The 19,159-nt window shown below is 43.2% G+C and overlaps 2 protein-coding genes across 3 annotated transcripts in view; one reads left to right on the top strand and one right to left on the bottom strand.

Moving 5' to 3' along the window:
* Positions 1–19,159, bottom strand: part of Veph1 (ventricular zone expressed PH domain containing 1) — a 154,895-nt gene that overhangs the window by 115,538 nt on the left and 20,198 nt on the right. The gene's annotated exons all lie outside the window — the stretch shown is intronic.
* On the top strand, positions 2,976–8,746 carry Ptx3 (pentraxin 3). The gene is made up of 3 exons (XM_041659262.1): positions 2,976–3,168; positions 3,612–4,013; positions 7,609–8,746. Exons 1-3 carry the CDS (start codon positions 3,039–3,041, stop codon positions 8,220–8,222), a joined length of 1,146 nt encoding a protein of 381 aa, XP_041515196.1. The 5' UTR covers positions 2,976–3,038; the 3' UTR covers positions 8,223–8,746.

Here is a 19,159-nt window from a genome sequence, read left to right as displayed (position 1 = left end):
CACCTACCGGCTTGTGGACCCTCCCATCCTTTTCAAAGCTAGAAACATGGTGACTCTATGATCCCGTTTCTTTCTCTCATCATCCTTCTTCATGTGATTCTCTCATCTGCCTCCCTCTTTCGCTATCTTTTAAAATATTTTCTTTATGATAAGTGTGCAGGTGATGACACGGATGTGTGTGCCTTGACATGTCCTTTGATGTTGGAGCACAGCTTTCAAGAGTTGATTCTATCCCTCCACCTCGTGTTCCAAGGACGGAACTCAAGCCATCAGGCTCGCATTGGGAGATTTTACCCAATGGCCCATCTCACTTGCACATTCTCTCTGACTTTTAGGAATCCTTTTATTGCAGAGCCAAGCTAAATAACCTAGTGTGGTTTCCTTATTTTTTCTGTAGTTACTTTCATTCCATCTGGAATGCAGTGATACAGCGCATGTTTACAGGTTACAAGGATTGGCACACGGACATCTTCTGGGGTCCTGGTACCAGGCTTATAAGAGCTTACACTCCCATGGGCCTCGTGAAGGCATCTGCTGCCCACATCCTTGCTGTGCTGGGCCTTCCCGGCTCTCCTTGCCTTTTGCTGTTTTGATGGAGTGTGAGATTACTTCTCAGGTTTTGTTTTCAGTCTCATTTTCTTGATTGCTTGTGACACACATACACACAGTTTTGCAGCAGGTCATTTCTTGTCCTGCGATTAGGCCATTCACAGTTTTTGTTTTTACTAAGATGTTTATCTGTCTTTTAAATTCATTTTCTTTACCTTTGCCTAAATTGCCATTTTACCCATTCCTGCCTGATCTTTATAAAGAGTTTTAATTGGCCTTTTAAGAATTATGGGAGGACTGGAGAGATGGCTCAGAGGTTAAGAGCACTGACTGCTCTTCCAGAGGTCCTGAGTTCAATTCCCAGCAACCACATGGTGGCTCACAACCATCTGTAATGAGATCTGGCGCCCTCTTCTGATGTGTGGGAAGCAGAATGTTGTACACATAATAAATAAATTAATTTAAAAAAAAAGAATTATGGGAATCACTAATAGTTCTTTAACATAACTTTTCCCTCAACAGCCTTTTGAGTGTGTGCATTCCTGTGAATGTATATTTCTGTAGGTACATGTTTGTGTGTAGACACCTTGGAAGTCAACCTCTTGTATAATTACAATCATCCAACACATTTTTAAAAAGATTCACCTATTTTTATGTCTTTATGTGAGTCAGCATAAGTTTATGTGTATCACATGTACTTGAGGAGGTCAAAGGGACATAGGGTCCCCTGGAACTGGGACAGATGGCTATGAGCTGACTGATGTGGGGGTCCTGGGAACCAAAGTCTTGTCCTTTGACAGGTAAGGTAAGCATTTTTATCCAGCTGTTCCACACTGATTTTGGAGCCAGGGTCTCTCATCGGCCTTAACTTGCCCGGTAGGCTTTCGCTGTCCGGCCAGGAGGTCCCAGGCACCCTCTCCCTGGCACTGGCTTAGGACTGCCTGCATCACCACGCCAGGCTTTTCTGGAAAACAAATCTAGGTCCACATCCTTAAGAGAGAAGCGCTTTACTAACTGAGCTTTCTACACTGCCCTTTAAACAATATTTTATTGTCTCATATTGCCATTTCTTTCTCATAGGCCTTAAGGATGGTTCCAAGCATAGCTTGTTTTTAGCTGCTACTTCAAATAAGTGAAGCCCTCGAGCAGGGGCTTAATGCCTTTCGACTTTTTGTTGATTCTTCTTGATGATGTACTATTCCCTCGGATGTCTAGATATGTTTAGCTGTGAATTCATTTTTACGGTGGTGGTTGGTATATGCACGTGCTTTCCAGACGTGGAAGGGCAAGCCTCTTCTTACAAACTCTTAGGGCTCTTGTGGTACTCAGTCAGGGAAAGCCATGCAAGGAGCAGAAAGAGGAGTTACCCATGGAAATCCAAAAGGTGGGCTTCTGAGAGGCCTACTTGAGGGTCCCCTCACCCTCATGGTTGGTTGGTTTGGATGGCTTTGACTGATAACCACCCCCACCATGGGACTGTGGAGTGATGTCAGCTCAGGAGCTGACCCTCTGGGCTTTATTCCTTCTAGATCTTTGGCCACTACACATTGTTGCTTTTATTTAGAGCCATCTGAATACTTTAAGTTTTAAACCATTATTCTTATGACGTCAACACGTATCTAGGTATTTAGCACAGGTAGAACGTCCAGTTCTCTCTCTCTCTCTCTCTCTCTCTCTCTCTCTCTCTCTCACACACACACACACACACACACACACACACACACACACCAGTCGTCCCTAATTTAAATTTAAAATAGGATCTTTGCCTCTGGGTTTTATTGGACATTTCCACCCAATGTTAGAATGAATAACACCCAAGCTCATGAAGCCAGCTCCCAGCTACCCTTTTTTTTTTTTTTTAGCGGTTTACTTAGTTGCACGTGTTTGTTAGTTGCAACTCCAGAGGAGTAAAGACAAGGGAGCCAGGATGGATTTGATGTCTAGAGTCACAGAAGTTCTTCATATGTCAGATTATTGTGAAGTCACAGAATCATTTCCAATACCTCAAACTTGAGAAAGTGTCCAAAAGGAAAGTGAAAAGAGTTTTCTCTAACTTAAGGGGTGAGGGAACAATCAAAGCTCACACAAAGTGCCAAAATGAATGCCTCGCACCTCTGGGTTCCCCACCCCCCACAGTGCTACCAATTCAGGTTACAGCAGCTAAACTTCATGGGGACCAGCGAAGTCCTGCTTCCCTCCCCCCCTCCCCTAATTAATCTGCCTTCAGTGTGGACCTTTGTGGTTTAACATTGTGCAATCTCTTCTTCGGCTCCCTTGCCCTCCCACCCAACCCCCTCCCCCAAATCCAGGGGAACTCCCTCGCGCTGTGCCACCGGCATTACTCATGCATCCCGGTTCAGGCTTTGGAGCCTTTATTAAGGGCTTTCTCTCCAGCCTCCCTCTATCTCTCCCGGGCTCAATTTCGGCTCACTGAAGAGCCCGGCTTCCTCCCCTAAGGCAGCTGCATAGCGAACTCCATCTCTCCCGCAATGCTTTTCCCTGCGATTCTGCTTTGTGCTTTCTGGTCTGCAGTGTTGGCTGAGACCTCTGACGACTATGAGCTCATGTACGTGAATCTGGACAACGAAATAGACAATGGACTTCATCCCACCGAGGACCGTAAGTTCATTTAAACTTTCTCAGCTCACCCCAACTACACAACTCGCATTTGGGGCGCGGGTGTGTGTGTGTAAAATGACATATATATTCTTAGTAGCCAATGAAACAAGTTAAAATCGTACTTTGTTTTGTAACAGTGAGGACTACCTGAGAAAAGCCAGAGGTTTTAAATTATTTTTGCAACATATATAATGAATTAGAGCATATGAAATCACTGTTCTTTAACTGTTTTTAGCTACATGAATGGCAATTCCCCAGAGTTAGGTTAAACGTGTCCCGTTTAAAAAAATGGTTGCTGTGTCATTTTTGAGTTAACACGCTCGCTCGCTCGCTGTTTTCAGAAAGAGGAGGTTTGCTGGGGACAGGCTGAAACTTGGGGTGACTGAGGGTGCAACCCACCGGCTGGGGCAGGCTGGTAACGTTGTGTGTGTCCCGCGCTCCAGCCACGCCATGCGACTGCCGCCAAGAGCACTCGGAGTGGGACAAGCTGTTCATCATGCTGGAGAACTCGCAGATGCGGGAGGGCATGCTGCTGCAGGCCACCGACGACGTCCTCCGGGGAGAGTTGCAGCGGCTGCGGGCCGACCTGGGCCGGCTGGCGGGCGGCATGGCGAGGCCATGTGCTGCCGGGGGCCCTGCGGACGCCAGGCTGGCGCGGGCCCTGGAGCCGCTGCTGCAGGAGAGCCGCGATGCGAGCCGCAGGCTGGCACGCCTGGAGGATGCGGAGGCGCGGCGGCCCCAAGCGGCAGTGCCTGGCTTGGGTGCAGTGCTGGAGGAACTGCAGCGGACGCGTGCCGACCTGAGCGCGGTGCAGAGCTGGGTCGCTCGCCGCTGGCTGCCAGCAGGTAAGCGCCAGGCACAGAACCCACCATCGGCTTTGTCCCTGGAGTCCGCGGCACTTAATCACATCAGGCACGCTTTAGTGGGGACCCTCAAACTCAGAGCCCTAAAATTTTTCATATGCACGTTCACAGAGCTCAGACACACCATACAAGACAGACACATTGCCTCTGAAAAGTGTTTCTCAGCCCGAGGAAACAAAAGAAAGCGGGGATTTAACAGTCAATCTGGAAGTAGACGTCAGAGGTCCCTGATACCGGATCCAAACAGATATTAGAGGAGCTCCATTGGCAGGTGTTTAACTGTGGCCCTACTTGCTGCCCCGAGTCCCTCCGTTAGGGATTTCCACGTTTTCTAATTTTATCCGGTCTCTCTCTTTAGGCGAGCTCTGATTTCCCACACTACTTCAGGGCCAGGGCTTACTTCAGCGACTTTCCCAACCTCTCTATACCGACTCCTCCCCTTCGGCTTCATCTGAGCTGACTTGAGCCTAATTGGGTCTCCTGCAGAGTCAGCAGAATTCCGCCAGGGTTTCCTCAGCCCAGTTAGTTGCACTGTGAAGGTCAAGGAATGTGGGCTTTGGAATAAGTCCTGTAAAGTCAGGAACAGGAATTAGGGATGGTATACGACCACTCCATCTAGACCCCAGGACCACACAAGAACCCGGCTGTACAGACTGTGCAACTTGTCAAAGCCCACACTTCATAAAATCCACAACTGTGTAGGGCCCCCAACGTCACACTTTTAAAATTAAAGAAACAGAACATTGGAGCACCGGAATAGAATAAGAATTTGGCTTCTTAAGTCAAATTTCTGAGGAGGTAGTGATATATTGTGGCTTATTCTAGAAATTAGTGTCTTAGGTAGAAAAATATCCCTTCTCATGAGTCTCAGAAACAATGCCAACCTATCCCGTATTTCCAAGGAAATGAAACTTATTGACCGAGGTAGGAGGAAGGACAATCTAGGGCACGGCCCATTCCTCTGCAGAACCTTCCCAAATATTTGAGGACTATTTGTCAGTATGGAGGCTTACGGCCTTAAACCTAAGTAGGTCTTGGGAGAAAAAGCATAAAGTCAATTCGGAAGTAAACCTTAAATGTGGTAATTCTTCGACAATTTTAAACACATAAATGTTTGTTTTGCAAACTGGGTAAAGTCACGTACATACAAAGTATCCCCCTGCACACACACCAGAAAGAGTTCCTCTAATTTGTATCCTTACCTATGCCAGAAGAGGGATGTATACTCCCCAATTCTAAACTGTTGATGTCTATTATACCCAATAACACTTTCACACACGGGCTTTGATTTGCCCTCCCTTGCTGTCCTGCCAACTTGGCTCTCAGAGGGTTCCTAATCATGCTGTGGTCTGCCTCCTAAGAACCTGGTTTTCATTTCACTTGGTCTTTGATAATATAATTACAAAGTCTTATTAGCTAAAAGCCATTTCATGAGAGAGTTTCTGACATTTCAAAGGGGTCCCAGGAGGCTCAATCACTGTTTCATAAAAAGAATTCCACAAAATCTGCCTACATACTACTCTGCAGCATGAACCCAAGTAGCTGCCGCAGCCTACAAGGATGCTGGGTCTCCCAGACATAGTCATGAGTAGCTGTGGAATGCAATCCTCACTTCCTGACCTTATTTAAACAGGAAGGCAGATAATTAGATTGTAGCGGGTGCCTTCTTGAACAGTACTTTACTTAAACTTACAGAGGCCAGGGGATTTCAAATGCACACAAATGGTTATCTATGGTTTCCACAACTATTATTTGATTTCATTGTGGCAGCGAGAGCGATAATTCCACCTTGAAAATGCCTCATTTAAATTTCTTTTCCATGGATGCTTAGCATGTTCATCTGATGCTATTAATTGGGGGCATTGCTATTGTTTTTTGCTCTTCTGCAATTTTCCTACATTTCAAAAGTTTCTTTGACTATTACGAAAAGATATGGCCCATGTTTGTCTGGTGTTTTCTGGACAGAATCTAGCTCAGAGCCACGTGTAGGAATTTGCTGCACTTTACAGGACATTGAATGTCCACAAGTTCTGTTGATTCAGCAGTTAGTGTTTAAGTGCTTGAGGGGTTGACTAGCCATCTCGCACCATGTCCTTTGGGTTATTATTGCTTGAAAATCCAGCCCGCTGTAGTGTTTTCAGATGTAACATGAAGCAGAGCCCATCTGGTCAAGGCTTTAGCCTTTCTAGGTCTTTACTTCCACATCTTAGCTGCCCATATGGCCTTGAGATTAGCAGAGGTGAGAACAGATGTGTCCTCATCCTATGTCCAAATGTCCCTGTCTTCTGGATATTCTTAGCAGAAACACAATCCGTAACAAAATCTTTTGGAAGAATCCCTCTTTTAAAAGGGTTTTCTATAGTGATGTAACTAAGTTTTAAAGCAAATCCTTGGCCTTCCCGGATTTGAGTACTGTGTACATGTAACTTACAGACTTGAAGAAGAGAGCTCCGCCCCACACACTTTAAATATAGATAACACTAAGGCCTGGTGAGATTATAGGCTTCATAAAAGGCTGCATCATACTCACTAGCAGTTAATAACTCAGAATCCAGGGCTTCTAGTAACAGACAGTAGAATGTGTTGGCCTCTGTAAACAGACTAGCCAAACTAAAGCCCTAGTTTACGAATGTATCAGCTCTAGAAACATAGGTAAGTTACTTCTTGCCTCAGTTGTATCCCTATGAAGTAGGAATAGACTGACTTTAAGAGCAAGAAGGAGGATGCATTAAGATCATGAAGAAATTGATTAGAACACCGTCTGAGACACAACGAGCACTTGATAAACATTCGTTATCCTTGTTTGCTGTGCTTCTGGTCAAGGGTGCTTTGCAAGTCAGCCCTGATGATGTGCACCAATGAATTCAGTCCCTCGGAGGTGGAGACAGGAGAAGCAGAAGTTCAAAATTATTGCTAGCTATCTGCCGCCCCCTCCCCTTGAGGTCAGCTTAGGCCACTTAAAGGCTTATTTGAAAAGGCCAGTAATAATAGTAGTAAAAGAACAGAGCAGTTTTCTATAAATTCCGCAAAGCTACCAATATCCAAGATCACGTGGTACATAAAAATGTATTCCCTGGTGACATTACTATTCTAAAAGACATGCTAATAATGACTGCCTAGAATGAGCTATGTCCTTTAAGTTTCGTAGGTTTATTGTTTAAGGATCACAGCAAAAATAAGAAGGAAATGGGGGTGGATTTTAAATCCTCGCAGATAATAAAATCTTGCGAAGCTAACTCATTGTTTTTTGACATTTTAATAAAAACCAGTAAAACTGAGAAGTGGATTGGAAGGGAATGGTTATTCGCCATGGTTTTTGGTATTTGTGGGTTGAGTTGGCACTTCCCTTCTGTTTGCAAACTCTTTTATTGGGTTGGTTTCACTGAAAAAGTCAAGTAACTCTTCCTCACTTTTATCCTCCGTGCTCTGTAGAGATAAACTGGAGGCCCCGCAAGTCATAACACACTACTGTATATAGTTGTATGTATAGCTAACGTGCTTATGTTAGCATAACCGAATACCAAAATAACCGAATGAATCAGAACTTTTTTTCTCGTGTTCTTTCTTGCTACTCCAGGTTGTGAAACAGCAATTTTATTCCCAATGCGGTCCAAGAAGATTTTTGGAAGCGTGCATCCTGTGAGACCAATGAAGCTTGAATCTTTTAGTGCTTGCATCTGGGTCAAAGCCACGGATGTATTAAACAAAACCATCCTGTTTTCTTATGGCACAAAGTGGAACCCCTACGAGATCCAGTTGTACCTCAGCTCCCAGTCCCTAGTGTTTGTGGTGGGTGGGAAAGAGAATAAGCTGGCTGCAGACACTGTGGTTTCCCTGGGGAGGTGGACCCACCTCTGTGGCACCTGGAGTTCAGAGCAGGGGAGCATGTCCTTATGGGTAAACGGGGAGCTAGTGGCCACCATTGAGGGGATGGCCACGAATCACCCTGTCCCTGAGGGTGGACTTCTACAGATTGGCCAGGAAAAGAATGGTTGCTGTGTAGGTGGGGGCTTTGATGAAACATTAGCATTTTCTGGAAGAATCACAGGCTTCAATATCTGGGATCGTGTTCTCAGTGAGGAGGAGATACGGGAGTGTGGAGGAGCCGAGTCTTGCCACATCAGGGGAAACGTCGTCGGGTGGGGAGTTACCGAAATCCAGCCACACGGAGGAGCTCAGTATGTTTTCTAAGTATTGTGAAACTCTACTTGAAGCCAAAGGAGACTCATACTTTAAATGTAGGCTGCTCGGGAAAGCCTAAAAGCTCCAGTGTGTATTATGAACACTTGAGACTAATGAAGGAGAGACTTGAGATTATCTTTATTTATCTTGGCAAAATACTGAATAAACAGTTGAAGGAGAAGGCTTGGGGGCATTGTTACTAAGCCTTCTGCTTGTGGTGCCTTCAGATTAATGTCTGCCTCTGTCAGAGATATCCTCAGATCACTGAGCAGGACTGGACTCTGAACAGAAGGATGATTGTGTTCCTTTGCTTTGGTTAATTTTGTTTTGGCCAGAGACATTTTTTATGCTGGAAGAATAACAAAACAAGCTCTGTTGCCCACTGCTCATTCCTTATGGCGTACCCTGTGACAAGAGGGAGGGCGAGAAGGACATATTTATACCACAAAGTGACTTATTAACAAACATAAATGTAGCCTGCGTGTTAGCAGCCAGTGTTCCATGTGGGAGAGACAGCTGTGTAACTTATATTGTGAAATGGGTTTGTATTAATTTTATTTTTGTAAGACTCTACTGTAAATAAAATATTTTATAAAGCTATCCCATGTCGCCCTCTAATTGAAGTTTAAGAGCTGCTTTGAAGCAAATCCACGTTTTTTTTTTCCTATTTTTTCATCTAGAGTAGGCAAGTCGCTTTCAGAGACTGTGAAAGTAGCAATCGTTAACATTGCTTAGAAGCGAACTCTACTGCTGTCCTAAGCTTTGGTGTCCCTCAGATTGTAAGAAATTCTAAATGCATTCATCTATCCAGGCTTTAGTTTTTTTCAGCTATGGAACTGAGAAAGAAATGATTTAACAAATCCATGAGCTTGTGCAATTTTCTACCCTGCCGCGACACAAACATACATGTATTATCTGACTTCTCCAGGCAGACATGCCATGTGTACACGACAGCAAGATGCATGCTCTTGACATTGCTCTTGACATTGCCACATAGAGCTGCCATCTACCAAATTCACAGTGAAGAATTGAACAATCGAATTATCAGAAAAAAATGGAAAAATGAAAGCATTCATCACGCTTTAAGTAAGTTGGAATTTGGTGCATTTATGGATCTTCTGGGAGGGTGTGTGGCCTATGGGCCACCTGCAGGACACACATGGTAGGGCTACCAAAGAACCATCAGTCTGGAAAATAAGCAAGGCCTATTCACCCTCTGCCTTACAAGGGAAAGGCCAACCCTGCATTTTCAGCAGTCCTGGTAAGACCTCTGTCAAATCATCTCCTCTTAAGAATTCTAGGCAAGGACTTATAGAACCTCTAAAACTTTCACAGAAATACCATGGAAACAAAGTAAGCATCGATCCTAAAGAGACAGTTAAAGAGCTATGGGACATTCCTGCTCTTGTGTGGTGAGCGGGGCCAGGGATGGATAAATCTGTAGCTCTCTAGCTGAGCTTCCTTACACATTTGCCTTGGTCTTCTCAGTAAAAGAAAGGAACACAGACCCAGGGGCTTTCAGAAACAGCTCCATGAGTCTAACAGGTTTGAAGGAGGCTCATGGAATCATGTTTCATCCAGGTCTTGAAGTCTATAAAGTTAGGCCTCTGAGCCTGCGAACTGAAACACAGGCCAGTCTTCCAGTCTCGAGAATTATACAACTCAACATTTCTGATACATTGGCCCCATACTAAGCCCCTATCTAGCTAGTCTCTGTATGACTAAATTTTCATCTGGAAGCAATACCAGACCCAGCCTTAGAGAGTTAGCCATGTGCCTGCACAAATTAAATCTGTTTAAACACCTCAGAAGATATGGGTCGAGATAAGAACAAATTCATATGCCGACAATATTAACTGGTTATTCTAATAAGCATTTATATGTGAATCGCATAGCGACACTTTGTGAACGTCAACAAAGCAAGTTGATGTTTTCTTTGTCTTGTATTGCAAAAATTGGCTTTTATGTATTAATTATCTTTTATCAAGAGCATTTGATTAGTAAGTATTTATCTTGGGATGCCAATGCTGACCAAATCAGCTGTGATTGAGGGCAATGAAGAAACAAACAAAAGAAAACAAAGATGTCATGGGGTTATAAATGCAGACATTTCATCTGCTAAGTGAGACTGGATGGGTATTAATACAAGGACTTTTGATTGTTCTCTTATCTCAACCTTAACTCTTTCCCGAAGTAACAGAACTCCATCGTTAGTGGTTTACACAGCAACTAAGACACTAGGGTTTCTCAGCATTACTTTCCCAAGTTCTGGTCGGTGATAAACTACTTCCTGTACACAATCTATGTGTTTTATCTATCTAGTTTTTGTCTGTTTCGAATGTGGTAATAGTGGCTAGAATTCCAACAACTATATCACAGCATAAGATTTGGAGCAATCATATTGAAGAAGCCAAGGTTTCTGGGAATTGTGAAGCCAACTCTGGACTGCTTTCCCCTGGATTTCTTTGACACCGGAGAAAAATACGCCAATCTTTTAAAATCCATTATTAGTTATCACAATCTAATCCAGGTTCAGTAATTTGGAAAAAACAAACTTAAAAAGACAATGTACTTTATTTTCTTTCAAATTCTCAGCATGCAGATGAATTTTGTTGCCTTTTTTACAAATTCTCAGGACACTAGCTGAAAAACTAATCATCAATACTTAAGGAATTTCAGAATGTAAGGGTATCAGCAAGAAGAAATAAGCAATTTGCAGAACTGAGATCAAATATCCCCGAAGAAATACCAGCTTGCTGGCATGGTTCAGCACCGTGGCACATGGTTCTGTCCACTGTGTTGTTATTGAGGGTGTTGTCACATCACAGTGCAACATAATTGTACAAGATGGCTCAGGTCGTTAGGACGCAAACACATGTGTCACTAATATATAATAACATCTATTATACATGGTTAGTATTATTACTGGTATAAAGTAGAGTGACTAGGTTTCCTGGACCTGTTCTGGCGTTTTCAAAGTTTCCATGTCCCTGGGCAAACTGGGACAGTTGGTCACTCTAGTGTGTATTTATATATGATTAGCAGGGTGACATTTTGTGTACACGAGCAAAGCATAGTTGATGTTTTCCTTGCCGATTACAGTAACAATCGACCTTTAAGCATTAACAATTTTATATTTAGAACATTTAATTTTTAAGTATCTATTATAGGATGTCAGAGTTTGGGTTTAGAGTTTGGCGCTTAATTGACTTCACACTAGTGGGAACACAGCTGACAAACAGGAAGATCTTATGATTGACTTTTATTTAATTCCTTCCCTATTCACATGTTAGGAAGTGCTTTATTTGAAACACATGCCAGGATCAGATATTTCCAGAATATTTGATTGTCTTTTAGCCAGTCAAGAAGCAGAATTCCTAACTGCAAATGCCTTGGCTAAAGCAATTGTGCATATTGATTTATAGTATTCTTGGGCTTTATGAATATGAGGGTATCAGATTATTGATCCTTGCAGCTTGATCAATCTGAAGTGCAGAAAAAAGCTTGCCAGGGCTTCAGGCCAGAAAGCCAATGTTTAAACCCTGGCACCACCAAGTACGAGCTTACTAATTAGGAGACACACTCAACTAATCTCCACACATCTCAAATTATATAAACAAAACAAAATCCCTAAGCAGATATCAGACATAAAAGTGTTTTCTGCCTCATCAAATCACTTTTGAAATGAGATATGTCTTAAGATATTCCCCGGCGTTATTCCCATGTGCTAAAGCATAAATAAGCAAGGGAGTAACACTGTAACAAAGAAACTCCTCCACACTGTGGCTGGTATTTCAAGATCAGCACGCAGACATCCAGGCTGTGCAGGTTTCCTTTACCCCACAGCAACACCTGCTGGCGAAACAAGGAAGGTACAAACGCACTGGCACCAGCCCCGACAGCCACGGGGAAGTCCTTTTCTCTCTGGGGGCCTCTCTATGTCTCAAACCATGATTGGATCGACTTTTTAGCATGCTATATCTAATCCTTTCCTACTCCTGTCAACATTCAGGCTGAATATTTGTAATAGGACTTCAATTTAGGGGATGAGACTTTATTCCTTCCGTAGTAAAAATCGGTCTGCTTGGGATCATGTAAAATTAGTAAAATCTTATTCAGACAAAGGTTGTCTACAAAAAAATCATAAAGAAACACTGAATACCCTCCCTTGGGTTAGAAACTAAGACAAGAATAATTGTGCAAGGGTGACTTGGGTCACTAGGATGGAAATGTGCGTGCAACAAGCATATAGTAATGTCTACGGTTAACCTTGCTACTTGTGAGAAGTAGGGCTAGCAGCTTTCCCCTAACAGGGTGTGAAATAGTAAACTTAGAACCTTTCCTTTAGCAAAATGATGTCATGGGTTTTGCATGTGTGAGCCGTGTGTGCGTGTGTATGTGTATGCATGTGTGTGTGTGTGTGTGTGTGCATGCATAGAGGCTAGAGGAAGGCATTGGATATTCTCTTTTATCATCCTCTGCCTTTCTCCTTTGATAAGGGTTGTCTCTGTGTGAGCATGAAGCTTGCATTTATTAATTTATCCTGCTAGGCTGGCAGCCGTCGAGCCTCAGAGAGTCTTTCTCCTCTCTCTGCCCCACACACTGCTGAGGTTACAGGTGAGTCAAGACCATGGTTTGCTTGTTATATGTGAGCTGGGATCCAAAATCAGGTCCTTGTGGTTATACAAGCTCCTTCTCTCTCTCTCTCTCTCTCTCTCTCTCTCTCTCTCTCTCTCACACACACACACACACACACACACATTTAATTAGGAATGCTCTTATTCTAACAAAGGGCGGCTACAAAATGAACCTAGACTAAATTATAATAAAGAAAAACAGTCGATGCAAGGTCCTTGGATTAAAAATGAAGACGAATATGTCACAGGAAGGTGGAATTTACGTTCTGTCTAAGTTGCACCATGTGTGATTTTAGATTATACAACTTCAGAATCTTGTTCTGAATAATCCTCTAGACTTGTTCTGTGCCATGAAAGTGGACCATGCTGCTTGTCCAGGATCAGAAGACGGAAGCACACTCGGTGCTCAGAGCAGTGTGAATTACCTTATCTTATGCCCATGAAGCGGATGCTGTATTCTAGAAGGCCTATAAAACATGTGTCTTCCACTTCTCATGGTTATTTGTGGGTCCCAGAGGAAGAAGCCCTTTGCAAATATTGACTTGTAACTCAGTCACGCTGCGCCCGTCCCTGCTATTAAATCTGCACGCGCTGTTGTCCTGTCCTCTCCCTCTCCAAAACAGAGGTAAGGACGGAAATACCCGTCTCCGTCCACAGACCTTTTATACCGGCCCCTTGCACAAGTCACAAGGCGACCTCGAATGATTTGAAACTTAAGTAGAAAATCTTTAAGAAAATAAAGTGTTACCTCAGCAAGAGTCCAGATTCCTTTCTGACTTGCTGGCAACAGCCTGGAAAAGGCTGACCAGCTAATTATGATAAATTTACCTCATTTCTTTCCCTACGTGACACAGAAATCCAAACCACTAAATGCTGAGCTGTCTCGGACAAATGGAGAGAGAAAGTTGACGCCCCATGTATGATGGCAGGGATTTTATGTGCCACACGTGGCCGACGAAGCTTAATTAGATAAAACCCTACAGCCCACACAGCGCTCAGCACGCTGGTCACTGGGACTCCTCTTCCTGTCACCGGTGTCATCCTTCCTACCTCTAATTGAGCATCTGCAATGGACCAGGTTCATATTAAAATATCGGATGCAGACTCATATCCATCCACAGAGGTTCGTAATCCCTAGAGAGATGCCCAGCCATTAAAAGAGAGATAGAGACCGATAGACAGACAGACAGATGGTTTTACTAATATAAAGAACCAGACTTTCACACTCTACATTTAGGTCTTCATTCTGTCTGAAATTAATCTCTGTATGCTTTGATACGGGCAATTATTTCGGCAACATTCACTAAATATTCAACTCTTCTCTGTTGCAGAGACTTCCCACCACACCCTCCATTTCCACGTTGCCTAGGTTTGTTCTCGTCCTCTTTATTCTGCTGCAGGGCCATTTTCCTCTCTCTCTCTCTCTCTCTCTCTCTCTCTCTCTCTTTTTTTTGACATGCAAAATTCTTTCTTTTTTTATTTTTTTAAATTTATTTATTTATTAAGGATTTCTGCCCCCTCCCCGCCACCGCCTCCCATTTCCCTCCCCCTCCCCCGATCAAGTCCCCCATTGAGCTTATAATTCGCGATCCCAGAGAAACTAAATAAGAAGGTGAATCCAAAGGCAAACATATAGGCATCCTCCTGAATATTAAGCTTCATCAGGCAATGAAAGGAGACAGAGACAGAGACCCACATTGGAGCACCGGACAGAAATCTCAAGGTCCAAATCAGGAGCAGAAGGAGAAGGAGCACGAGCAAGGAACTCAGGACCGCGAAGGGTGCACCCACACACTGAGACAATGGGAATGTTCTATCGGGAACTCACCAAGGCCAGCTGGCCTGGGTCTGAAAAAGCCTGGGATAAAACCGGACTTGCTGAACATAGCGGACAATGAGGACTACTGAGAACTCAAGAACAATGGCGGTGGGTTTTTGATCCTACTGCACGTACTGGCTTTGTAGGAGCCTAGGCAGTTTGGACGCTCACCTTACTAGACCTGGATAGAGGTGGGCGGTCCTTGGACTTCCCACAGGTTAGGGAACCCTCATTTTCCTCTCTTTACAGCACTATGGGCAGAGTAATTACTATGATGTCATGGTCATGTTCTCCTACGGAATTGCTTTATCTGACTTGCAAATTTTAAAATCAGATTGTCATCTTTCATCAAACTTTCCTTTGGTATTTTGTCAAAATTTCACTAAACATTATTGAAAATCATATTTTTTGCCACACCAGTGTCTCCCACCCGTAAAGATGGCATCCTGTCCCCACATGTCTATGCTTCATTTGACTACTTTCAAAGAAATCTGGATTTTATTCTCAAAAGTTATATATATATATATTCCTATATGTTGTGCATAAATCATATTATATATAATATTTTGCATTCATTATGACTATATGATAAGTATTGTAATTTATTTTGGTGTCTAGGCTACGCTTTTCAGTGCCATGGTAAAGAGAAATGATACACAAGTCTCTTTGTCCCTTTCCTGAGCTTGAAGGCATGCTTCTACTCACTCACAATCAGATACATAAACATACCCCCCTAATCAAGTTAAGGGAGTTCTCAAAATTTTCTAGTTTGATTTGTTTTTAATCTTATAAGACACTTACACTAATAGCATGATATCCTCCCCGCTCAGTTTTTACTATGGGGTAATTCAAACAGGAAACTATTTTGTATTCCTGGAATAAATCCAACTGGGTCATTATGCATCTTATAAAATGGGATGGCAACAGTTCCTCCCTCATAAAATACACAGAGGAACATGTATATGAGTCAGCAGGTAAGAACCTGAGGTCAAGTCTGCCCTTAGTAAATGCTGTGCAGTTTCCCTTAAACATCACTAGAGTCATTTTCCTAAGGTGTTTACAGTGTGTTTATTTGTGATGTGTCCATCTATGTCCATGACTAAGAGGAGTGTGTGTTTTTATTTTTGATAATGATTTTGTCTGATGTTGGTTTGTGGATATATCAGACTTGGAGTATTAGATGGAACATATACTTCCTTTTCAATTTTCTGAAAAATTAAGGTACGATTCTAATGATCTATTCATTGCAATATTTGTTAAAATTTTCCAACACGGCCGGGCGGTGGTGGCGCACGCCTTTAATCCCAGCACTCGGGAGGCAGAGGCAGGTGGATCTCTGTGAGTTCGAGACCAGCCTGGTCTACAAGACCACAGAGAAACCCTGTCTCGAAAAACAAACAAAAAAAAAAAAAACAAAAAAAAAAACAAAACAAAAAAAACCAAAAAAAATTTCCAACAAAGCTAAATGGGACAGGGTTTTACTGGTGTATGTGTGCACGTGTGCGTGCGTGTGTGTGTGTCTTTAACAAAGAAAATCTTTGAAGATACAGCAGAAGATGAGATCAGTAGGAATAAAGACGTGGCTGTGTGACTGGCCGAATAAAAGAAAACAACTCCATCATAAGACTGCATTAGGCTTTTAAGCAGGGAGAGACATCCACTTAGTCCGGACAGAGACAGTTTAGACCATTACACTCAGCCATGAGCCGTACACTGCTCAGTGCTGACAGGAGAACCAGGGAGAACTCAAGAGGTCAGGCCACATGGAAGGGACCAGGGTGCATCTTGCAGAATGACTCAGAATTAAGTCATCTTTGGCTGAGTCTGTGAACTAGAAGGGGAACTGCTTGTTATGACTGGAGAAGAAAACAAGGGTACAAACATGAGGAGCCATGAGAAATGATGCTCTGTCTTTGAAAGCTCATCACACCGAAGAGGCCCAAGAGGAGGACACAGGGAAAGAACATTCACTAAAAGAACCAAATAGGACCACAAGATGTGAGTTTTCACCAGAAACAGGGCATCTATCTCCTGGCACTAAAATACTCAACTAGAGGCAGGCTGTCATAATTGTTACCATCACCATCGTAGCTAATATTTACTGAGGTCAGACTAGGCTGTGGTGTTATGCCATTGTTCGGACGTCTCCATTTACACAGTAAGAAAGCGGGTGCTCAGAAAAATACGAGTACAACCAGTATTCAGTGGAGCTGGGATTCAACGGCAGAGGCTGCTTTGGGGTGAAATGGCTAACATTTAATTCTAGTCAGCTACGTGTGTGCAAAACGACAGGGCGGGCATTTGTGGCTTCCACAAAGCCCTGTTCATTCGCACAGCAGATTTTCTGAGACCCAGTCCTTCCTAACTCCCCACTCACGTGGTTCTGCGGCAGTCCATGGCCACCTCCTTTTCTGGGGTAGCTCAGGGTCTCAGCAGACAACTGATATACGGTGTCTCCCTGCAAGGATGATGTGTCGGTTCAGAAACAGTCAGGTTGCCAGAGTTGGATCAAAAACAGGAAATCAGATTGGATGTGGACTTTGTGTAATTGGTATTCACAATGATGTGAGCCAGGCAGTATGAAGGCCCAGGCTCTGGGACATAAAAGCAAAGCAGTACAGCAGAAGGATGCTTAGCCACAGCTTTCAGGGCCACCAAGTCAATGGGAAGAATCCGCCCATGGACCATTCATGTGTCAACAAGGAGTTGTTCCTCTTCTTCTCACTTCTCTTCTTTCTTTCCCTCTTCCTCTTTCTCCCTCTTCCCCCTTCCTCCTTTTTCTTTTTTTCTCCTCTTCGTTTCTCTTTTTTCATCCTTCTCTTCCTCCTCCTACTTCTTTTCTTCCTTGCCCTCTCCCTGTTTCTCCTCCCCTCTTCTTTTCCTATTCCTTTCTCCCCCTCTTCTCCCCCATTCTTTGTCATTTTCATTCTCCTCTTCTTCTTCTTCTTTCTCCTCCTCCTTTTCTTTAGCCTCTCCATCAAGTCATTTATACCAAGGTGTTTGTTACTTAAAGTGTTACTGCCCAGTAAAATAGAATAATAGGATTTCTGCTTTGCAGTTCTCACGAGTAATGCTGATCTAAATCGTACAAGTGGATTAATTCAGCATTTGACACGAAAATTGTCTGACTTTATTATTATAATGTTATTGTAAGTATTGTCATTGAACAGGTGACCACTAACCTTTCTGTAAGAGTAGAAGTCCAGGAGAATGACGATTAGGATACTTCAGATCAAAGAAGACAGTGACGGATCAAAGACAACAGTCTAAAGATCAGGATACTTCAGATCAAAGAAGACAGTCACGGATCAAAGACAACAGTCTAAAGATCAGGATACTACAGATCAAAGAAGACAGTCACAGATCAAAGACAACAGTCTGACGTTGAGAAGAAACTACATGTAATGAAGAAAGACCCCCAAGGAGTTCACTAAAGCTGCTCACTGGGAGCATCAAATGAAGACTTGCAGAGCAAAGAACTCACTACTCAAAATCCTTTCTGCTCTGCAACTCACATGCGCTGTGGATGGGGCTTTATAGTCATGACAGTCCTCCGAATCAAAACCCTCGATACGCAGACGCAGCCATTCACAGGTCAAGTTACTCTCGAGTCTACGGCAATTTTCAGAGTGCCAGATCAAATAAGCCAAATCATTTGTTTATTTCAAATGCTTGCAGTGATTTTGGAGTTGATTTTTGTGTTTCAAAGATCTCTTTGTCATCGAAATAACATTCTAAAAGCCTCAAAATTATGAGCTAAACTCCTGGCAGCCTTAAAGAGAGGATTCATTCTTTTATATAAATCTATTGCTCACAATAGTTTTACAATGCTTGTGGTGCGTTTGTATTTTCTATGAATTTTTTTTTCCAAAAAATGTTTTCAAAGTGGTAAAAATAAAAGATGGATTGCATTTCTGGACTCGCATCAAAATCAATCATATGTGAAGTAAAATCAGCAATTTGATCCTGTGGCCAAAGGAAATGAGGTACAAGACCACTGACTAACATTCCTAGTGGCAAATCTTTACCGAGAAGCCCAGGCTGAGCGACACACCTACCTCTCCCGGGTGGTCAGATATATCTGAGCATCTGGCAGATTGTGGGCTAGACTGACCAGGAGTCTCCTTAGGAGTCTCTGACATTTGAGCTTGAGGTGGGGACAAAACCTTTGTCATTGGCAGGCAGTAGGCATTCTAAGAATGGGGTGCAAGAGGGGTGGGGTGGGAGGTGGGGGTGTGAGAAGATGGAATGGGCCAGGGGGTATGCAGAGGGGGACAGTTGGTTTCTGATTTCAGGAAAGGAAAGAGAATGCTTTGGGGTTTTTTTATTATAATTTTATTTTTTCACCAATGGGCATTGAACCTCTTACCTTGCTCATCTGGGCGAGAGGTCAACAGCCGAGCCAAACATCTGGGAAGAGTATACTCCCTCTTTTATTGTAAACACAGAACAATCTATGGTACCTGAAATAAGCAGCCTACTTTGGGCAT

The sequence above is a fragment of the Microtus oregoni genome, unplaced genomic scaffold (assembly GCF_018167655.1).
Source record: "Microtus oregoni isolate MIOR12 unplaced genomic scaffold, Mior012 000010F_ref0000083, whole genome shotgun sequence".
NCBI lineage: Eukaryota > Metazoa > Chordata > Mammalia > Rodentia > Cricetidae > Microtus > Microtus oregoni.
This window is presented reverse-complemented; position numbering and strand designations above follow the sequence as displayed.